Here is a 25,212-nt window from a genome sequence, read left to right on the forward strand (position 1 = left end):
TTAGTGGCATTAAAATATATTGCCAGATTTTGAAAGACCAGATGTTCCTCTTTCTATAGCATGTACTTTTACCAACATACCCTCAATATTTCCAAAGTTATGACCCTCAAAACAGGGTTACTCAAAAATCTAAGAAAATGTAAAAATTTCCGCAATCTTGCATTTTTGGCAATATCTCAATTTTTTTTCTCAGCGACTTAAAAATATATTGGCAGATTTTGAAAGACCAGATGTCCCTCTTTCTATAACCGGTATTTTCACGAATATACTCTCACTATTTCCAAAGTTAAGACCGTCAAAACAGGGTTACTCAAAAATCTAAGAAAATGTAAAAATTTCCGCAATCTTGCATTTTTAGCGACATCTCATTTTTTTTTCTCAGCGACATTAAAATATATTGCCTGATTTTGAAAGACCAGATGTTCCTCTTTCTATAGCAGGTACTTTTACCAACATACCCTCACTATTTCCAAAGTTATGACCCTCAAAACAGGGCTACTCAAAAATCTAAGATAATGGAAAATTTTCCGCAATCTTGCATTTTTGGCGATATCTCAAAATTTTTTCTCGGCAACATCAAAATATGTTGCCAGGTTTTGAAAGAAGAGATGTTCCTCTTTCTATACCAGGTACTTTTACCAACATAACCTCACTATTTTCAATGTTATGGTCACTAGAATAGGTCTACTGAAAAATAGGAGGATTTTGGAAATTATGAACACTTGACAATTTTGGGCTATATCTCCATTTTTTGTCCAGATGCATCTATAACCCTTGAAACATTTTTGAAGACCGAAAATGTATCTTTCCATAGTACTTCATTTCATCGAAATATTCCAAATATTTCCAAAGTTATGACCCACAAAACAGGGCTACTCAAAATCTAAGAAAATGGAAAAATTTCCGCAATCTTGCATATTTGGCGATATCTCAATTGTTTTCTCAGCAACATCAAAATATATTGGCAGATTTTAAAGGAGCAGATGTCCCTATTTCTATAACAGGTATTTTTTACCAATATACTCTCACTATTACCAATGTTATCGCCACTAGAACAGGGTTACTCAAAAATCTAAGAAAAAGCAAAAATTTCCGCAATCTTGCATTTTTAGCGATATCTCAATTTGTTTGCTCAGTGACATCAAAACATAGTACCAGTTTTTGAATGAGCAGATATTCCTCTTTTTATGACAGGTATTTTTACGAATATACCCTCACTATTTCCAATGTTATGACCCTCAAAACAGGGCTACTCAAAAATCTAGGAAAGTGAAAGAAATTCCGCAATCTTGCATTTTTGGCGATATCTCAAATTTTTTCTTAGTGACATCGAAATATATTGCCAGATTTTGAAGGACCAGATGTTCCTCTTTCTATAGCAGGTACTTTTACCAATATACTCTCACTATTACCAAAGTTATGGCCACTAGAACAGGGTTACCCAAAAATATGAGGATTTGGGAACACTTGAGTAATTTTAGTTACATATTAGAACTTGCCACGTATAAACCTGGTGTAGTTGATATTATTTTAAAGGGAACAATGAGGTAGCCTGTTGCTGAGTTTTGTAATTTATTTTCTTGTCAATAAATAATTGGAAATTTGTGTTTTTATCCCCTTGTGCTTGTTCGAATGTGGGTGTTGTTTCAATTAAACATTTTTTTTGTTGTGATTTTGGGAGAAATCTCCTTAAAAAGAAGGCCTTTTGTTTGAGGCACAAACATTTTTTTGTTATTCGAAAAAAATCGAACAAAAGATTATCGTGATAATTACATTTTTTTGTTGTGCATAAATTTAAATAATTATTAAACAACAACTACAACAATGCCCTGATCAATAATCAGAAGCAGAAAAATGGGTAGTAGGTAGCTTTGATATGGAGGAGATCTCTGAGGGATTTCGCAACTGTCATGGGATGGTATAATTGAAATTCATTCATTCAGCTCAACATGAACATTCTTCCCTACCTTAAATAGAATAGTTGTTGTTGTTTTTTTTAATAGGTTAACGTGTCGTTAATAAAATTAAATAATTGAAAAAAACAAAACGAATAACAAAAAACAATGAATGGTTATTGTTAATTTATTTATATAGGGGGGTTATTTAATTTTTTTGTTTTTTGTATTACAACAATGTAATAATTTATTTAATTTGTTATTGTATTCTTTTTTTCTCTCTGTTGTTGTAATTTAAATAATTATTATATAATTAGCAATAATGGATAATCAATGCATTGCTTGGCTTTCCCTTCACAATAGAAGTCTAGGTTCTCCACAAATAAAAAATTGGAGGTTATGTTGTGTAAAAAATATTTAGAATTTCCATACCCCACAATTTTTATATGATTTTGATAACAAAACAAATTTTTGTGGTTTGTAACCTCAATTATAAAACCATTAATACAAGAGGTTCTTTCATACATGTGTAAACATAGTATTTAGATAAGATAATACAAATAACTAGACAGTTTTATGACAGCATTTGGCAACAATGTTTTGGTGGTAAGACCACCAAGAGATTGCACGATAAATGTAAGAGGCCTAGAACCACACTCTCACCCCCATTCTTCACCACGACTATCTACAAAACTTATGAACAAAAACAGTTTTCTTGGTTGCCCACTTCTTTGTTTTGAATCAATCAATGCCATTACTAAGTTATGATTTATTATTAGCTCAAGATAAAATTTCCACCTACCAATAGTTTTTATTTCTCCGCCGTCATTGATCTTATCAAAAAAAAAACACACATTTTCAAGTTATATCCTCAGAAAATTTAATCTAGAGCTGTTTATAAAAAATTATGTTACCATGTGATTCAATTTTTTTGGTTGAACAACTTTGGCAAAATTTTGCCCATATCTCGATAGTTTGAATAGACACATTGAAGTATCTTGAAGAAATTTTAAAGATTAAACATTTCTCTTTCAGAATTACTTTATTTCATCGAAATATTCCAAGTAACTCCAAAGTTATGGTCTCCGGAACAGGGTTACTCAAAAATATAAGAAAATGGAAAAAATTGAACAATCTATTATTTTTGGTAATATCTCCAATTTTTTGCTCAGCGACATCAAAATATTTAAACATATTTTGAAAGACCAAGTGCCCCTCTTTCTATAAGATGTTCTTTCACCAATATATTCTAACTATTTCCAAAGTTATGACCACTAGAACAGGGTTACTCAAAAATTTATGAAAATGGAAAAATTTCAGGAATCTTGTATTTTTGGCGATATATCGATTTTTTACTCTGCGATATCCAAATATATTACCATATTTTGAAAGAACAGATAACCCTCTTTCTATAACATGTACATTCAGCAATATATTCACAATATTTCCAAAGTTATGGCCTTTAGGACAGGGTTACTCAAAAATATAAGGAAATGGAAATTTTTCAGCAATCTTGTATTTTTGGCGATATCTCAAATTTTTACTCAGTGACATCAAAACATATTACCATATTTTGAAGGAACAGATAACCCTCTTTCTATAACATGTACATTCAACAATATATCCGCCCATATTTTCAAAGTTATGGCCCTCAGAACAGGGTTACTCAAAAATGTTAGAAAATGGAAAATTTTCAGGAATCTTGTATTATTGGCGATATCTCGAATTTTTGCTCTGCGACATACAAATATATTACCATATTTCGAAAGAACAGATAACTCTCTTTCTATAATATGTACATTCAGCAATATATTTCCAATACTTCCAAAGTTATGGCCTTCAAAACAGGGTTACTCAAAAATATAAGAAAATGGAAAAATTGTAGCAATCTTGTATTTTTGGCGATATCTCGAATTTTTACTCAGCTACATAAAAATATATAACCATATTTCGAAAGATCACACGTTCCTCTTTCCATAACATGTATTTCTTCCCATATATTCCCATTACTTCCAAAGTTATGGCCCCTAGAATAGGGTTACTGAAAAATATGACGATGTTGGAAATTAAGAACATGTGACAACTTTTGCCATTATCTCCACTATATTTATTGGACACATTCGTATAACTTGTAATATTTATGAAGAATAGATGGTTCTCTTTTAATATTGCTTTATTTCACTGAATTATTCCCAATATTTCCATAGTTATGGTCTTCGGAACAGGGTTACTCAAAAATATAAGAAAACACAAAAATATTAGCAACCTTGTATTTTGGGCGATATCTCGAATTTTGCTTCGGCGAAATATAAATATTTTAACATATTTTGAAAGACCGAAAGTCCCTCTTTCTATAAAATTTTCTTTAACCATTATATTCTATCTATTTCAAAAGTAAAGGCCACTAGAACTGGGTACCTGAAAAATATGAGGATTTTGGAAATTAAGAGCATGTGATATTTTTTGGCTATATCTTCATAATTTTTTTTCAGATGCATCGATAAAACTTGAAAAATGTTTGAAGATTACATATTTATCTTTCAAAATTGATTTATTTCATTAAAATATTCCAAATATTTTCAAAGTTATGGTCTGTGGAACAGGGTGACTCAAAAATGTAAGAAAATGGAAAAAAAAATTCTGTAATAGTGTATTTTTGGCGATATCTCGAATTTTCGTTCAGTGATGTTAGCATATCTTGTATTTTTGGCGATATCTCAAATTTTTACTCAGTGACATCAAAACATATTACCATATTTTGAAGGAACAGATAACCCTCTTTCTATAACATGTACATTCAACAATATATCCCCAATATTTCCTAAGTTATGGCCCACAGAACAGGGTTACTCAAAAATTTAAGAAAATGGAAAATTTTCAGGAATCTTGTATTTTTGGGGATATCTCGAATTTTTGCTCAGCGACATACAAATATATTACCATATTTCGAAAGAACAGATAACTCTCTTTCTATAATATGTACATTCAGCAATATATTTCCAATACTTCCAAAGTTATGGCCTTCAAAACAGGGTTACTCAAAAATATAAGAAAATGGAAAAATGTCAGCAATCTTGTATTTTTGGCGATATCTAGAATTTTTACTCTTCGACATCCAAATATATTACCATATTTCGAAAGAACAGATGTCCCTCTTTCCATAACATGTATTTTTACCCATATATTCCCATTACTTCCAAAGTTATGGCCACTAGAATAGGGTTACTGAAAAATATTATGATATTGGAAATTAAGAGCACGTGACAACTTTTGCCATTATCTCCACTATATTTATTGGACACATTCGTATAACTTGTAATATTTATGAAGAATAGATGGTTCTCTTTTAATATTGCTTTATTTCACTGAATTATTCCCAATATTTCCATAGTTATGGTCTTCGGAACAGGGTTACTCAAAAATATAAGAAAACACAAAAATATTAGCAACCTTGTATTTTGGGCGATATCTCGAATTTTGCTTCGGCGAAATATAAATATTTTAACATATTTTGAAAGACCGAAAGTCCCTCTTTCTATAAAATTTTCTTTAACCATTATATTCTATCTATTTCAAAAGTAAAGGCCACTAGAACTGGGTACCTGAAAAATATGAGGATTTTGGAAATTAAGAGCATGTGATATTTTTTGGCTATATCTTCATAATTTTTTTTCAGATGCATCGATAAAACTTGAAAAATGTTTGAAGATTACATATTTATCTTTCAAAATTGATTTATTTCATTAAAATATTCCAAATATTTTCAAAGTTATGGTCTGTGGAACAGGGTGACTCAAAAATGTAAGAAAATGGAAAAAAAAATTCTGTAATAGTGTATTTTTGGCGATACCTCGAATTTTCGTTCAGTGATGTTAGCATATTTAACTGCAGTTTGAAAGCTGAGATATTTCTCTGTCTATATCGTACCAATTCATCAAAATATTCCCACTATTTTAAAAGTTATGGCCTCCAGAAAATCATTACTCTAAAAATATGAAGTACTTTAAAATTAAAACTCTTACATATTTTAGCGATAACATTGTTATTTCAACAGCCATGCCAATGCATCCTGAAACTTTTTAACAGATTACATGTTTATCTTTCCATACCATGCTATTTTATTTAATTATTACCAGCATTTCCGGAGTTATGATCGCCAGAACAGGTTTATTCAAATAATGTAGGGAAATCGAAAACTTTCAGTTGTTCTATATTTTTTGCCGATATCTTGAATTTTTGCCCAGTGATGTCTATATATTTTAGCACAATTTGAAAGCTGAGATATTGCTCTGTCTATATCATGCCTATTCTTACAAATATTCCCACTATTTTCAATGTTATGGTCTTTAGAAAATTCGCACACAAAAAATACGTAGTACTTTAAAATTAAAACTCTTAAGTATTTTTCTGATATCTTTGTTATTTAATTCGCCACACCAGTGCAACCTTAAGCTTCTTGGGAGATTAGATGTTTATCTTTCCAAGCCATCTTATTTCATTAAATAATTCCCACTATTCCCAAAGTTATGGCCGCCAGAACATGGTTACTCAAAAAATATTGGGAAATCGACAAATTTCAGCAGTTCTATATTTTTGGCGATATCTTGATTTTTTGCCCGGCGATGTGTACATATTTCAGCACAATTTGAAAGCTGATATATTTCTCATTCTATATCGTGCTAATTCATGAAAATATTCCCACTATTAAAAAAATATGGTCTTTAGAAGATGGTTACTCTAAAAATACGAAATAGTTGAAAATTAAAACTCTTACATATTTTACCGATATCTTTGTTTTTTGACCTGCCTCATTAATGAACTCTTAATCATCTTGGGAGATTAGAGGTTTATCTTTCCATGACATCTTATTTCATTAAATTATTCCCAATATTTCCAAAGTTATGGCCTCCAGAACATGGTTACTCAAAAAATATCGGGAAATCGACAAATTTCAGTAGTTCTAAATTTTTGGCCATAACTTGGATTTTTTGTTCAGTGATGACCACATATTTTATCACAGTTTGAAAGCTGAGATGTCCCTCTTTCTATATCATGCTAAATTTTGAAATAAATTCCCAGTATTTTAAAAGTTATGACCTCTCGAAGTTCGATTATTTAAAATATGATTAAATAAAATTACGAAATATTACGTTAACATTAAAAATTCTCGTCCTCACAACCTACCAAACCAAACATCGAATATACCTCCATCGATTAAAGTTCATTACCTTCAAAATGCCGGTATTTTTTTCTTTTGTTACAAATGAATACTAAATACATCATAACCGGCTGTGTGCTTTTTGGGTTTAAAATTTGAACTTGACACAATTCACCTAATACGACAGGAGAACCATTTCTTTAGCCTCTGAAAATAAAATCGAAACAAAAAAAGAAACGTGCGTATGAATGGAACGCCTATCCAATATCAATGAAGTTTTATGAGACTTGTATTCATAGATTAGTAGTAGTAGGAGTAGATGGGAGAGGGGGTTGAGGTTTCGTATCGGCTACCCATTATGGAAAACCACCAATAACGCCATGCCATAGTCATAATAATAACTTAGCTATGCTAAATACTAATTTAAATATGAATTGTCGTTTTTTTTATTTTCGATGTGGTTATAAATAAAATTCCATATTCAGAAGAAGACGTTGACCAGGGTAGGTAAACAGGGCTCAAAATTGTCATACGCAAAAAATTAAAAATAAAATCTCAATAAACAGAGATTTGACAGAAGACTTGCTAAATGATTTGGCAAATTTGAGACGAAGACCTCTTCTCCTCTCCCTCTCTCCGCAGCCTCTCTCTATTTTTGTCACCTATTATTCATTGTTATTATGAATTGTTTTCCCTTTGTAGAAAATACCTCACGGGAATTTTTCGCTAACAAAGATTGATTCAATTAAATTTTGTGTCTGGTAAAAATTAACATATATTATTGCGTTTCGTTATTGAGCGAAATTGGCACACATCGATGCCGGCAAACCAATTGATGGTGAAAATTTATAACGGTTGGCTTTGATCCAATTTGATCGGAGGTGGAGGTGAAAGATGTTAAAAGGTGCCGTTTGTCGCGATTTTTTTATTATTCATGTTAAACGTCATCTGTATATTTCACAATATCGATTAATAATGGGATACGTGTGCCGGGCAGAAATTGTCACAGTAAAAATTTTTTTTTTGATGTGAAAAAATATTTTTAGAAGTATACATTTTTTTTGGGTTATTTACACTTGATATTTTTTTTTTACTATATCTTCAATATTTGTTCAGATGCATCGATATACCTTGAAGCATTTTTCAAGCTTAAATATTTATCTTTCAAAATTACTTTATTTCATCGAAATATTCCCAATATTACCAAAGATATGGCCTTCATAACAAGGTTACTCAAAAATGTATGAAAACGCCAAAATTTCAGTAATCTTGTATTTTTGGCGATATTTCGGATTTTTGGTCGGCGACATTCGGAAATTTAACCATATTTTGAAAGAACAGATGTCTCTCTTTCTATAACAGGCACTTTCACTAATATAACTTCACTATTTCCAAAGTTATGACCACAACAATAGGACTACTGAAATATGTGACGATATTGGAAATTAGGAACACTTGACATTTTTTGAAATTTTTTGACATATCTGCACTACTTGACAAGACACTTCAAAAAAATTCGGATAATTTTCGAAGATTAGATATTTCTCTTTCAAAATTACTTTATTTCATCTAATTATTCCCAAAATTTCCAAAGTTATGGGCCTCAAAACAGGGTTACTCAAAAATGTATGAAAACGGAAAAATTTCAGCAATGTTGTATTTTTGGCGATATTTCGGATTATTGGTCAGTGACATTCGGAAATTTAACCATATTTTGAAAGAACAAATGTCCCTCTTTCTATAACCGGTACTTTCACCAATATACCCTCAATATTTCCTAAGTTATGGCCATTAGAGTAGGACTACTGAAATATACGACGATATTGGAAATTACGAACACTTGTCATCTTATGGCTATATCTTCATTATTGGTCCAGACATCAGTAAAACTTGGATAATTTTCGAAGATTAAATATTTCTCTTTCAAAATTACTTTATTTCATCGAAATATTCCAAATATTTTCAAAGTTATGGCCCTCAAAACAGGGTTACTCAAAAATATAAGAACATGAAAAAAATCTAAGCAATGTTGTATTTTTGGCAATATTTCGGGTATTTGGTAACCCATATCCAGATATTTTACCATATTTTGAAAGACCTTATGTCTCCTTACCTATTACATGTACTTTCACAAATATATTGCGATTATTTCAAAAGTTATGGCCTCTAGAAAATGGTTACTGATAGAATACGAACATATCGAAAATATGATTTCTTTCATATTTTCGACTATATCTCCATTATTTGGTCAGACACATTACTAAAACTTGAAATATTTCGGAAGATTAAATATTTATCTTTCAAAATTATTTTATTTCATCGAAGTATTCCAATTAGATTTAAAGTTATGGCCTTCAAAACAGGGTTACTCAAAAATCTAAGAAAATGAAAAATTTTTAGCAATCTTGTATTTTTGTGGATATTTCGAAATTTTGCGGAGCGACATCCAAATATTATGGCATATTTTGAGAGACCAGATGTCTCTCTTTCTATAACATATACTTTTACCAATATATTCCCATTATTTCCAAAGTTATGGCCTCTGGAAATAGGTTAATGAAAAAATACAAAGAAATCGGAAATATGAGTACTGGCTCATTTTGCCATTATCTCCATTATTTTGCTCAGACATGTTAGTAGAACCCAAAATATTTTCGAAGATAAAATGTTTCTCTTTCAATATTGCTTTATTTCATTAAATTATTCCAACTATTTCCGGAATTATGGTCTCCAGAACATGGTGACTCAACACACAACACATGTTTTTTTTTTTTTTTTGTTTCTCGAGATTTCCAAGAAATGATGACATTGTCCACACGACAGCGTGTGTACAATTTATTGCAACTATTTCCGGAATTATGGTCTCCAGAACATGGTGACTCAACACACAACACATGTTTTTTTTTTTTTGTTTCTCAATATTTCCAAGAAATGTCGCACAGATATTCATCTGGTCTATTATAAATTGGACTTAACAAATCAGAATATAAAAAAACTATCACATTTAATTGAAGACATCATCAATAAATAAATATATTTTCTGATTCATTCAATCACGATCTTCTCTAATCATGTCACATAACCTACAAATCGATTTGCATCAGCAATAAATTGTTCACACGACGACAGCGCATTTATATCTCAATTATTTAATAGCAAGTGAAGAGGAGTAACCGTTAGCTTATTTCAATGTAATAATTATTTTATTTTTTTAGAAGGGAATCGAACGTCATTGCTTAAAATTACTTGTGGTAATTTGAAAAAAAAAATTAAAATTAATTTTCAATTGCCAATATGCAATCATGATAATGATTATCATTGCGAATGATTGAATAAAATTGTTAGGATTTTGTGATTTTAATCACGAATGCGTTAAGCACCCATGAAGAATCAAATAAAATTGGAAATGCACATGCGACGACGACTACTAATGTTCTAGGTTATCAAATCGATTGACGTATAAATGACAAGGTAACACGTTCAGTGTTTTAATTGACAACGTTTGCTAAATGGTGTCTGGCCACACATCAAATTAAAAATAGGAGGGTTTTGGAAAATAAGGACATTAGACAATTTTGGCTATATCTTAATTATTTGTTCAGATGCATCGATATACCTTGAAAATAAATATCAATATTACTTTATTTCAATAAAATATTCTAAATATTTCCAAAGTTATGTCACTCTAAACAGGGTTACTCAAAAATGACGGAAAACGCATAAATATCAGGAAACTTTTAATTTTCGCGATATCTCAAATTTTTACTCAGCGACATCCAGATATTTAACCATTTCTTGAAAGAACAGATGTCCCTCTTTCAACAACATACATGTTTCACCAATGTACCTCTACTATTTCCAAAGTTGTGGCCCTCAAAACAGGGCTACCCAAAAATGTAAGAAAAGGCAAAAACTTCAGCAATTTCGTAATTTTGGCGATATTTCGACTATTTATTTTTACTCAGCGACATCAAAATATATTATCATATTTTAAAAGAAAAGATTTTCCTCTTTCCTTAGGATGTGTTTTCGCAAATATATTCCCAATATTTCTAAAGTTATAGCCACTAGATTGGGGTTACTGAACATTTTGAAGATATTGGAAATTACGAACACTTAACAATTGTTGGCTATATTTTCATTATTTGTCCAGATGCATCGAAATAACTTGACACATTTTTGAAGACCGAGAATCTATCTTTCCAAATTACTTTATTTCATCAAAATATTTCAAATGATTCTCAAGTTATGGCCGCCAAAACAGGGTTTCTCAAAAATCAAAGAAAATGGAAAAATTTCGACAATCTTACATTTTTGGCGATATCTCAATTTTTTCTCAGCGGCATCAAACTATATAGTAAATTTTTGAAAGAACAGATGTCCCTCTTTCTATAACATGTATTTTCACCAATATACCCTCACTATTTCCAAAGTTATGGCCACTAGAACAGGGTAACTGGAAATTTTTAATATATTGGGAATTTAGAACTCCTTACAACTTTTGGCCATATCTCCATTATTTGTTCAGATGCATCGATATACCTTGAAGCATTTGTAAAGCTTAAATATTTATCTTTCATAATTACTTTATTTCATCAAAATATTCCAAAGGATTCCAAAGTTATGACCCTCAAAACAGGGTTACTCAAAAATTTAAGAAAACGCCGAAATATCAGCAACCCTGTAATTTTGGCGGTATCGCGTATTTTTACTCAGCGACATCCTGATATTTAACCATATTTTGAAAGAACAGATGTCCCTCTTTCAACAACATGTATGTTTCACCAATATACCCTCACAATTTCCAAAGTTATGGCCGCGAGAATAGGGATACTGAAAAATAGGAGGATTTTGGAAATTAAGAACACTTGCGAAGTTTTGGCTATATCTCTTTTATTTGTTCAGATCCATCGATATACCTTGAATTGTTTCTGAAACTTAAATATTTATCTTTCAAAATTACTTTATTTTATCGAAATATCTCCAAAATTTCCAAAGTTATGACCCTCAAAACAGGGTTACTCAAAAATATAAGAAAACGCAAAAATGTCACTAATCTTGTAATTTACTATAACTTCTCTGTGTAAACATAATTTAACTTTTTGTATAATCCTATTTAAACTCCAAATAATAATTTATTTTACTTCTCTTCTTTTCATTTTCAGAATCTCATCTCTGCAAAAAACATATTAAACGGACAACAAATCCCTTTAAAAAAAACCTGGAAAACCCCCTGACAATATCAAAATGCCCAATTTTAGTTTTCTAAATCGCTTTCAACCGGCCCCACTGTATATCGTTTTATTTCTCTCGATATGCTATTTCAGTGTTCAATTGATATTGAGCCATTTGACGCATGCTCTCACACTGCTAATGGCCTCCTATCATATGTTGTGCAATATTCTTGCACTGGCCGGCAGCATAGTGACCATAAAGGTAAGTTATGTTGATCAACATAGAAAAAACAAAATAATAAATAAATACAACAACATGGAAACAAGTCCAATGTCTTGGGACCATAAAACATTAAAAACGACTAATTTAGTTAGTGACTGATCTCATTAGCCACTTCTTGTTGACAAAAGGCAGCAAAACAATATATTGACAAATTAATTTGAAGAAATTAAGAACGCTTGACAAGTTTTGGCTATATCACCATTATTTGTACAGATGCATCGATATACCTTGAAGCATTTTTGAAGATTAAATAGTTATCATTCTAAATTACTTTATTTCAATGAAATATACCCAGTATTTCCAAAGTTATAACCTTAAAAAACAGGGTAACTCAAAAATGTATGAAAACGCAAAAATTTAAGTTACCCTGTAATTTTGGGCATATCCTGAATTTTTTCTCAGCTACATACAGATATTTTATCATATTTTGAAAGAAAAGATGTCCCTCTTTCAAAATCATAAACTTTCACCAATATACCAACACTATTTTCAAAGTTATCACCACTAGAACAGGGTTACTGAAAAATCGGAGGATTTTGGAAATTAAGAACCCATGACAAGTTTTGGCTATATCCCGATTATTTATCCAGATGCATCGATATACCTTGAAACATTTTTGAAGATTAAATATTTATCTTTCATAGTTTCTCTATTTCATCAAAATATTCCCAATTATTCCAAAGTTATAGCCCACAAAACAGGGTTACTCAAAAATTTAAGAAAACGCAAAAAAATCAGCAATCTTGCAATTTTAGCGATATATCGAATTTTTGCTTAGCGACATTAAGATATTTTATTACAGTTTGTAAGAACAGGTGTCCCTCTTTCTAAAACATGTATTTTCACCAATATATTCCCATTATTATCAAAGATATGGCCACTAGAAAATTATTAGTGAAAAAAATGAAGAAATCAGAAATACGAATACTTGCGTATTATCGGCTATATCTTCATTATTTGGTCCGAATCATTCCTAAAACTGGAAATGTTATCCATAATTAAAGCTTCCTCTCTCCATAAAATGCCTTCTTATTAAATTATTCCTAATACTTCCCGAGTTATGGTCTTCAGAACATGGTTACTCAAAAAAATAAAGGAAACTGCAATTTTTAAGTACCTGTCAATTTTTGGGGTTATTTCGAATTTTTCCACAGTGACATAAATATAATCTACTACAGATTAAATGATTAGATGTTTCTCTTTCTTAAGAGTACTACTTTTCTCAATATACTCCCACTAGTTCTAAAGTTATGGCCTCTAGAAAATAATTACTGAAAAAATAGAAAAAATCGGAAATTTGAACACTTGCATATTTTTGCCTGTATATCAATTTTTTTGGTCGGAAACATCAGTGAAACTTGAAATATTTTCGAAAATGAAATGTTTATCTTTCAAAATTACTTTATTTCATCGAAATATTCTATATATTTTCAAAGTTACGATCGCCAAAACAGGGTTACTCAAAAATGTAAGAATACCCAAAAATGTCAGTAATCTTGTATTGTTGGCAATATTTCGGATATTTGGTCAGCGACGTGCAGATATCTTAGCATATTTTGAAAGATCAGATGTCTCCGTATCCATTACATGTATTTGCACCAATATATTCCCATTACTTCTGAAGTTATGGCCTCTGGAAAGAGATTACTGAAAAAATCCCAAGATATTGAAAATACGATTACTGTCATATTTTGGCAATATCTTCATTATTTGTTTAGATTTATGAGTAAAACTCGAAATATTTTCCAAAATTAAATGTTTATCTTTCAAAATTTCTTTACTTCATCGAAATATTCCAAATATTTCCAAAGTTATGATCGCCAGAACAGGGTTACTCAAAAATGTATGAAAACACAAAAATGTCAGTAATTTTGTATTTTTGGTGATATCTCGGATATTTGGTAAGCGACTTCTAAATATTTTATCATATTTTGAAAGATCACATGTCTCCTTATCTATTACATTCACTTTCACTAATATATTTCCATTATTTCCAAAGTTATGGCCCCTGGAAATAGATTATTGAAAAAATCCGAAAATATTGGACATCCTAGTACTGGCGCATTTTGACAATATATCTATTACTTAGCGAGACACATCAATCAAAATCAATATGTTTTGAAAGATTAAATATCTATCTTTCAAAATTACTTTATTTCATTGAATTATTCCCAATATTTCCGGAGTTATGACCTCCAGAACATGGTGACTCAAAAAATATAAGAAAACGTAACATTTTCAAAAGTTGTAAATTTTTACCGATAACTTCAGTGATGCCGACATATTTATGTAAAAAATATTATTATCGATATATAGATTCCCAAATTAATATTTCAGAATTCCATTTGTTTTAATTTTGAAATTTAATTGTAAAATTTAGTATTACAAAATCCCTTCCACATTATTACATGATGGTGATGGTGGTCGGACTTACATCTAAACCTTGTAACCCCTACCCTTTTGTTTCATTTTTTCGATTCGCATGCAAAATACAACAAAGAGGTTTCCTCCTACCGTATTGAACGTTTTATATTTTTTTCGAAAATTTGTTTTTGGCTCGTGCTTTAAAAATATCACGTTTTCTATTGTTATTTGGCCAAGTTTTGGTGTTTGTTTTGGTTCAATTGTTGCTGTTGTCACATTGTGTGTTTCTGAGTCAGAAATGAACGTACCTATATTGTTGGCATTTAATTATATGTTACGCACATTTAATATTTTTGTATTGAAACATTTTTTGAATAATGACAATATTTAACCCTTTTTGAAATACTAGAAAAAATAAAATTTTTATAGGGAAATGTTTCACTGTTGATGGGATTAAAGCAGGTTTAGACTATGGATTTTATCGTGATTTTAAATATTATTTTTTGATTTGCTGAATTGATTTTCCGCATATACCCCGTTCTTTTATTCAAAAAAATATCACGTAATCTCAATTTGTTGGAAATCCTTGCGAAATCGAGATGATCGCAAATACAACTCTGATTGTATGTACCAAAACTAGGCATCACTTTTCCTCTAAAGTAACAAAATGGCAACACTTCATGTGTGTGTGTCATTTCCATATTTTTTTAATGTCAAAAAGAATCCAAAACAGGTATTTCATTTTGCCCAGCTGACTATCCTATTAACTGTCAAAGTGCATTGCTTCGAAGTGGAATGTTGCCAACCATGAAAAATATTGCTAGATAAAATTTGACAGATGGTCGAATAAAAAACATTTGTTTTTGTTTTAAAACATCACCTTATTATTGCATAATTTTCCTTAATATAGACTGTCTAGGTCCCCTGTAAACCTAATTTTATTACTACTCATTTAGCCATGAAGGGGTTAATTACATATTAAATGCACATTTAGACACATGTTTAATTTTTTTCTTTGTATTTTTTTTTTAAAAAATTTTTTTTGGAATCCCAACTAGGCTTTATTAGCAATCCATCATACCAAGGCTTCCGTAATGAACTCGGGGTTTGTTGTCTTTATTTAATTGTTTTTGTTTAGCTTGGTTTTGTGAACTATTGAAATTCGAGTGTTTTTGTGGAGGGTGGAGTGCGTGCAGCCGCAATCGATGAAGCGTAAACAAAACTCTTTTATATAGCTAATTTGTTTTTAATAAAGCGTATAATATATGCATGTATGTATATAAACAATACTTCTACTGTGGGAGAAAATTTGCAAAAAGAAACTGAAAATATTTTTGAGAACTTATTTATTCGATTTGCTGATAATTTTGGGCTATATCTCCATTATTTGGTCAGACTGATCACTGAAACTTATAATATATTAGAAAATTAAATGTTCCCCTTTCTGCACAATGCTTTCGCATTAAATTATTCCCAATACTTTCCGAGTTATGATCGCCACAACAGGGTTACTCAAAAATGTAAGAAAATGAAAAAATGTCAGCAATCTTGTATTGTTGGCAATATCTCGAATATTTTGGTCAGCGACATCTAGATATTTTAACATATTTCAAGAGATCAGATGTTCCTCTTTCTAAAACATGTTATTTCACCAATATACTTGCAATAATTTCAAAGTTATGGCCTCTTGAAAAGGATTACGGAAAAAATACGAAACATTCTGAAATACGAATACTTGAAAATATTGACGACATCTATATTATTTCTTCAGACAGATCGCTGAAACTTGAAATATTGTCGAAGATTAAATGTTCCTCTTTCCATACAATGCCTTTTTATAAAATTATTCCTAATACTTCCCGAGTTATGATCGCCAGAACAGGGTTACTCAAAATATAAAGAAAACTGCAAATTTTCAGTAGTTGTAAATTTTTGGCGATATTTCGAATTTTTCCACAGCGACATCTATATATTCTATTACAGATTTAATGATTAGATATTTCTCTTTCTAAAAAAAAATATTTCCTCAATATATTCCCACTATTTCGGAAGTTATGGCCTCTAGAAAATGATTACTGAAATATATAGAAAAACTCGAAAAATGGAACATTTGAGTATTTTCGGCAATATATCCATTATTTGGTCAGACACATGAAACTTGACATATGAACGTACCTATATTGTTGGCATTTAATTATATGTTACGCACATTTAATATTGTTGTATTGAAACATTTTTTGAATAATGACAATATTTAACCCTTTTTGAAATACTAGAAAAAATAAAATTTTTATAGGGAAATGTTTCACTGTTGATGGGATTAAGCATACTATGGATTTTATCGTGATTTTAAATATTATTTTGATTTGTTGATTTTCCGCATATACCCCGTTTTTTTATTCAAAAAAATATCACGTAAAAAAATTGAAAAATGGAACATTGTATGTACCAAAACTAGGCATCACTTTTCCTCTAAAGTAACAAAATGGCAACGCTTCATGTGTGTGTCATTTGCATATTTTAAATGTCAAAAGGATTACGGAAAAAATACGAAACATTCTGAAATACGAATACTTGAAAATATTGACGACATCTATATTATTTCAAAATTGAAACTTGAAATATTTCGAAGATTAAATGTTCCTCTTCATACAATGCATTTTTATAAAATTATTCCTAATACTTCCCGAGTTATGATCGCCAGAACAGGGTTACTCAAAATATAAAGAAAACTGCAAATTTTCAGTAGTTGTAAATTTTTGGCGATATTTCGAATTTTTCCACAGCGACATCTATATATTCTATTACAGATTTAATGATTAGATATTTCTCTTTCTAAAAAAAAATATTTCACAAATATACATTCAGTAATTTCAAAGTTATGGCGTCTTGAAATAGATTACTGTACAAATAGAACAAATCGCAAAAGTGGAACACTTGCATATTTTCGGCAATATATCCATTATTTGGTCAGATACATCACTAAAACTCGAAATATTTTCGAATATTAAATATTTAACTTTCAAAATTACTTTATTTCATCGAAATATTCCTAGCATTTCCAAAGTTATGATCGCCAGAACAGGGTAACACAAAAATGTCGGAAAATGGAAAAATCTAAGTAATCTTTTATTGTTGGCAATATCTCGAGAATTTGGTCAGCGATATCTGGATATTTTACCATATTTGGAGAGATCAGATGTCGCTCTTTCTAAAACATGTAATTTCACCAAAATAATTGCACTAATTTCAAAATTATGACCTCTGAAATTTGATTACTGAAAAAATATGAAGCATTCTGAAATCTGAATACTTGCGTATTTTCGGCTATATCTAAATTATTTGCTCAGACACATCAATTAAATTTGAAATATTGTCGAAGATTAAATGTTCCTCTTTCCATCGAATGTATTTTTATAAAATTATTCCTAATACTTCCCGAGTTATGATCGCCAGAACAGGGTTACTCAAAAAATAAAAATAACTGAACATTTCCAGCAGTTGTAAATTTGTGGCGATATTTCGAATTTTTCCACAGTGACATCAATATATTCTACTACGGATTTAAAAATTAGATGTTTTTTGGTGATATTTTCTATTTTAAAGTTATGATCAGAAAATGATTACTGAAAAAATAGAAAAATCGATGGAAGATATATACAAATATATTTTGAATATATTCATGAAATCATAAAATATATACATATATAAAATATTGATAATTTGTTCCCATATTTTTAATTTTTAAATAAAAAATATTTTTATTTGTCTATATATCATTGAAATTATAATATATGCAAAAATCGCAAAAATCATACAAAAACAAATGATAAAAACAAACCATAGCTTGTTTTATATTTCACGCACATAAATTAAAATATATAAAACATTGATAATTAATTTATGCTTTACCCACTTTTTTGTCGTTGGCGTTTGAAGAATTGCCAAGTTTGGTGGTCAACGATGAGGGACAGACAGACAGTCAAGTAGTATAAATTAAATTTGGTGTATGGTTTAAAAAAAGAAACATAATTTGTAGGTTATGAATTAGTTTTATAGATAATATAAACCACTAGGTAATATAAACCACTAAAAAGATCATTCAGATATTTAAAATCGTATAAAATATTTAAAGAATCTTAAGGCGTATTTAGACTATAGGTTTTTCTATTTAATTACTAAATTGACAAAAATGTAAACAAAAATCAGCTGATCGATTTTTATATCAGTTTAATACTAGTCTAAACAGACTGGATTTAATATCTCGATTTAGAAATCATGTAGATTTAGAAAGCATAGTCTAAAGGCACCTTTAGATGAGCTTCTATTAGAATTATAAAAACTATTGGAAAGATATTCCCATGTGCTTTCAAAAAATGGACACAGAAATTCTAAAACCAATAAAATGTGTATATGTACGTAAACAAATATCAGCTGACTGACAACTTTATATAATTTTGATTTTGAATTATAAAAACAATTGGAAAGATATTCCCATGTGCTTTAAAAAAAATGAAACAGAAATTCTAAAAACCAATAAAAGTTTGTATATGTACGTAAATAAATATCAGCTGACCGACAAGATGATATCATTTTGAATACTAGTCTAAACAGCTGGGATTTAGTATCTCAATTTACAAAGCAAGTCGATTGGTATAAGGTATAGTCTAAACGAGCTTTGTAGTACGTTTACATTGTTCCGGATTACGTTAAACAAGTGGGTTTATATTGTAGTAACAGCTGATTAATACACCCAGCTGATTCGATTGAGTCACCCTGTTCCGGAGACCATAACTTTGGAAATATTGAGAATATTTTATTGAAATAACGCAATTTCGAAAGATAAATACTTAATCTTCAAGTTGTCTCAATCTATATCGATGCATCTGAACAAATAATAAAGATATGGGCAACCTTTATGAAGTGTTTTTTTAAATTCTAATACCCTAATTGCCTTTCAGTAGCCTCATTCTAAAACGTTGAAAATATGCCGAATATATTTGTGAAAAAAACATGTTAAAGAAAGAGGGAAATCCGATCTTTCAAAATGTGATAACATTTCTAAATTTCGCTGTGCAAAAATTCGAGATATCGCCAAAAATACAAGATTACTGAAATTGTTTATGTTTACTTCAATTTTTGAGTAACCCTGTTCGAGAGACCATAACTTGGGAATTATTTGAAATATTTTGATGAAATAAAGTAATTTTGCAGTTGATCTTCCTGTATGACCTTCTTAATATACCAATCTTTGAACTTAATTCACAATAATATATTTTAACAGCAAGTATGAGCAACAGCTGATTAATTCAAACAGCTGACTGATTCAAAAATGTTCTTAAATTTTTGTGTAACCCTGTTCTGAGGGCCATAAATTGGAAATTATTTGGAATATTTCATTGAAATAAAGTTATTTTGAAAGATAAATATTTAATCTACAAAAATTCTTCAAAGTATATCGACACATCTGAACAAATAATAAAGATATAACCAAAAACTTGACAAGTATTCATAATTTCCAATATCTTCCAAAATTTCATTAGCCTCATTCTAGTGGCCATAACTTTGGAAATTATGGGAATATATTGGCGAAAATACATATTATAGAAAGAGGGACTTCTGGGCTCTTAGAAAATAATAATAAAGGTTAAGGTCGCTAAGTAGAAAATTCAAAATATCGCCAAAAATACTAGATTACTAAAATTATTATGTTTTCTTCAATTTTTGAGTAACCCTGTTCTGAGGGCCATAACTTGGGAATTATTTGGAATATTTTTTATGAAATAAAGTAATTTTGAAAGATATATATTTAAGCTTCAAAAATACTTCAAGGTATATCGATGCATCTGAACAAATAATAAAGATATAGCCAAAACTTTACAAGTATTCATAATTTCCAATATCTTCCAAATTTTCAGTAGCCTCATAACTTTGGAAATAATGGGAATATATTAGTGAAAATACATATTATAGAAAGAGGGACATCTGAGCTTTTAGAATATAATAATACATTTTAATGTAGCTGAGTAAAAAATTCAAGATATCGCCAAAAATACAAGATTACTAAAATTATTATGTTTTCTTCAATTTTTGAGTAACCCTGTTCTGAGGGCCATAACTTGGGAATTATTTGAAATATTTTGATGAAATAAAGTAATTTTGAAAGAGAAATATTTAATCTACAAACGTACTTTAAGGTATTTCGATGCATCTGAACAAATAATAAAGATATAGCCAAAACTTTGCAAGTATTCATAATTTCCGATATCTTCCAAATTTTCAGTAGCATCATTCTAGTGGCTATAACTTTGGAAATACTGGGAATATATTAGTAAAAATACATATTATAGAAAGAGGGACGTCTGGGCTCTTAGAATATAATCATGTATTTTAATGTCGCTGAGGAAAAAATTCGAGATATCTCCAAAAATACAAGATTACAGAAATATTGTATGTTTTCTTCAATTTTTGAGTAACCCTGTTCTGAGGGTCATAACTTGGGAATTATTTGAAATATTTCGATGAAATAAAGTAAATGTGAAAGATATATATTTAAGCTTCAAGGTATATCGATGCATCTTAACAAATAATAAAGATATAGACATAACTTGACAAGTATACAAAATTGTCAATATCCTTCAACGTTTTTGATTAATTTTTTTTAATTAATTTTTCCATTTTTTCTTCCCTTTTCTCCCCCATAGCACAATGAATTACACAATAGTGACGAGGAAAAACGTTATTCCGAAACGAATTTAAATAAAAATGACAGTACATCAGAAAAAATGACAGCTGTGGATGGGATTGTCAGTGTTGCCGTTGCGGCGACCAACGAAACTGAGATACAGCTGCGTGAAAGAAAGAGACGAGAACAAAAAACGCGCAACACTTTTGGCTGGGCCCGCATAGAAATTTTGACCATGTTAATAATATGTATTACCCTGGCATCGCTGTCATTCTCTCTCCTGGTAGAGGCCCTGCAGACCCTGGTCCACATTGATCATCAAGATTCAATGCATTTGCCGGTACATGTAATGATTCTCGGAGTGGTTGGTTTACTACTGAATGGTTTCACTTATATCCTAATTGGTGGTTATACCCTGCATCAGGGTAATTTCTTACACATTAATCCAATGGGTAATGTTGTCGTGGAGGCATCAAATATCACAGTAGAAACGAATGGTTTGACAAAGGGAAATGCTGGTGATCATCAATTGAAAGAAGATCTGAAAGCGGAATTGGGAAAGGTTCATTATCGTACAAGACGTGAAGGACCTGCGGAATTGTTGCGTGATCTTTCCAGTACAATATTTGTTATTGTGTGTGCTGTAATTGTCCACTTTGCCAAGGATAAGGAGCATACAGCGAAATTTATTGATCCGGTATTGTCGATATTTTCATGTGTCCTGGTTGTGGCTCTCAGTTATCCATATAGTAAGTATAGATATAGATTTTTTTTAAATATGTTTATGCTAAAAGAATTCATTAACAAAATTTATAAACAACGAGTCTTTATGTCACCCAGTGAGATCAGCTGTTTCTCATACCAGCTGACCTTTTAATAAGGTGACTCATAAAACCAAAAACAGCTGTTTTTCAGTTCTCTTCGTGTTTTTCTGGAGTCACCATGTTCTGAAGACCATAACTCCGAAAATATTGGGTTAATTCGATAAAATAAAGTAATATTGAAAAAGAAACACTTAATCTATGAATTTTACTGATTTACTGATCATGTCTGAACAAAAAATGAAAATATTGCAAAAATTCGCAAGTATTCATATTTTTGGTTTCTTTGGATTTTTTCCGTATTGATTTTCTAGTGGCCATAATTTTTGAAATATTAGGAGTATATGGGTGAAAGAACATGTTATAGAAAGATGGATATCTGGTCTTTCAAAATGTGGTAAAATATTTAGATGATGCTGACCAAAATATTCGAGTTATCGGCAAAAATACAAAATTGATTAGATTTTTTCATTTTTTTTTATTTTTAAGTAACCCTATTTCGGGGACCATAACGTGGGAAATATTTCGAATATTTCGATTAAATAAAGTAATTTCGAAAGATAAATACTTAAGCTTTAAAAATGGCTCAAGGTATTTCGATGCATCTGAACAAATAATGAAGATATAGTCAAAACTTGGCAAGTAATCTTAATTTGCAATATCCTGCAAATTTTCAGTAACCCCATTCTAGTGGCTATAACTCTGGAATTATGAGAAATATATTGGTGAAAATGCATGTTATTAGAAGAGGGACATCTGATCTTTCAAAATAAGATAAATTATATAGATGTCGCTGAGTAAAACTTCGAGAGTTCGCAAAAAATAAGAGATTGCTTAGATTTTTACGTTTTCTTAAATTTTTGAGTAACCCTGTTCTGAGGGCCATAACTTGGAAATTTTTTGGAATATTTCGATGACGTAAAGTGATTTCGAAAGGTAAATATTTAAGCTTCGAAAATATGACAAGTTATATCAATGCATCTGAACAAATAATAAAGATATAGCCAATATTTGCCATGTGCACTTAATTTTACATATCTTCCAAATTTTCAGTAATCCCATTCTAATGACTATAACTTTGGAAATATTGGGAATATATGGGTGAAATTACATGTTATAGAAAGAGAAACATCCGGTCTTTCAAAATGTGATAAAATATCTGAATGTCGCTGAGGAAAAAATCGAGATATCGCCAAAAATGCAAGATTGCTGATAATTTTGCATTTTCTTACATTTCTGAGTAACCCTGCTCTGAAGGCCATAACTTACGAAATATTAGGAATATATTGATGAAAATAGATGTTATGAAAAGAGGGACATCTGATCTTTCAAAATAAGATAAATTATGTAGATGTCGCTGAGTAAATATTCGAGATATCGTCAAATAACAAGAATACTGGAAGTTTTATGTTTTATCATATTTTCGAGTAACCCTGTTCTGAAGGCCATAACTTTCCAAATATTTGGAATATATTGGTAAAAATGCATGTTATGGAAAGAGGGGTATTTGGTCTTTCAAAATGTGATATAATATTAGGAAGACCCTGAGCAAAAAATCGAGATATCGCCAAAAATACTATATTACTGAAATTTGTATGTTTTTTTTTTTAATTTTTGGGTAAACCTGTTCTGAGGGCCATAACTTGGGGTTTTTTTGGAATATTTCCATAAAGTAAAGTGATTTCGAAAGATAAATATTCAAACTTCAAAAATGCTTCAAGAAATATCGATGCATCGGAACAAATAATAAAGATATAGACCAAACTTAATGAAAACACATAACCTAAGCTTACTTAAAATAATTTCCTTTATAATAATCTCTTTTCTTTCCTCCTATTTTTTCCAGTGAAGGAAGCCTGTATGATACTGCTGCAAACGGTGCCCGGTACAATTGATATGGAAAATTTCGAACGTAATTTGGTTACAAAATTCCCTCAAATCGTCAGTTATCACGACTTGCATATCTGGCAGTTATCCTCCCATAGTTATATTGCCACCATCCACATAATTTTCAAAACTCCCAAATTGTATGAGAAAACCATAGAAGATGTCAAGTCCCATTTCCAAGAGCATCGTATAGCTCATGTTACCATCCAGCCTGAATTTCAAGCTGAGGGTGCTGCAATGCCGGCAATTGAGGGTGCGGCAAAAAATTCCATGGAATGTTTAATGCAATGTCAAAATCCCGATTGTGCGGATAAGTTGTGTTGTAAAGATTCTCAGGCAGATTTGCGGGAGGTTAGTGTGTGTGATGGTCATGGTCATGGTAAAAAATCGAAGAAACATCACAATCATCATCATGGTCATGATCATCACGGGCATGGTCATAGTCATGCTCATGGTCATAGCCACAATAAGAAAAAGGCCGCAACAAGCCATAAACATGGGAAATCATGTTCGAAATCAGTGACAAAGAATGACAGTTCGAGTGCCATGGAAATGGGAAAACAAGAGGAGATTTCGGTTGATTCCGCCCAACAAGTTCCTATGAAAGAAGAAGACAATTTAGAAGAAACCCCAACTCAAACAGCTCCCAGTAGCACAGCTACCGCAAAGACTGAGTTAGCTTCGGTAGGTTGTGATGATAAAACGACGGAGGCCAGTAATGATCAAAACCAAACAACCTGTTCAGATTTAAGCGACACAACTAAATGTTAAGAATTATTGTTTTTAATTTTTTATTTTAATTTTGTATTGAAAAAATATTGTTAATAGTTTTGTTTTATGTTATTTTTTGTTAAAACATAATTGGAAACCAAAGAAAAATTCCAAGTTTTCATTTCATTCATTTTTAGAATATTTTGTTTGGAATTGATTTCCATTTTTTTAATA

The 25,212-nt window shown here is 30.4% G+C and overlaps 1 protein-coding gene across 1 annotated transcript; it reads left to right on the forward strand.

The window, feature by feature from the left end:
• The first annotated feature begins 12,298 nt into the window (after positions 1-12,298).
• LOC133337516 (uncharacterized) lies at positions 12,299-25,038 on the forward strand. The gene is made up of 3 exons (XM_061545736.1): positions 12,299-12,489; positions 21,579-22,308; positions 24,227-25,038. Exons 1-3 carry the CDS (start codon positions 12,301-12,303, stop codon positions 25,036-25,038), a joined length of 1,731 nt encoding a protein of 576 aa, XP_061401720.1. The 5' UTR covers positions 12,299-12,300.
• The last annotated feature ends 174 nt before the right edge of the window (positions 25,039-25,212 follow it).

The sequence above is a fragment of the Musca vetustissima genome, unplaced genomic scaffold (assembly GCF_032173495.1).
Source record: "Musca vetustissima isolate MV318-11 ecotype Yass unplaced genomic scaffold, APGP_CSIRO_Mvet_v1 utg3750, whole genome shotgun sequence".
Taxonomy (NCBI): Eukaryota; Metazoa; Arthropoda; class Insecta; order Diptera; family Muscidae; genus Musca; species Musca vetustissima.

Coding starts and splice junctions, on each gene's coding strand:
- LOC133337516 (XM_061545736.1), top strand. CDS start 12,301: ATGCCCAATTTTAGTTTTCTAAATCGCTTTCAACCGGCCCCACTGTAT. Junction 12,490..21,578: donor GCAGCATAGTGACCATAAAG/GTAAGTTATGTT, acceptor TCTCCCCCATAG/CACAATGAATTACACAATAG. Junction 22,309..24,226: donor GGCTCTCAGTTATCCATATA/GTAAGTATAGAT, acceptor TATTTTTTCCAG/TGAAGGAAGCCTGTATGATA.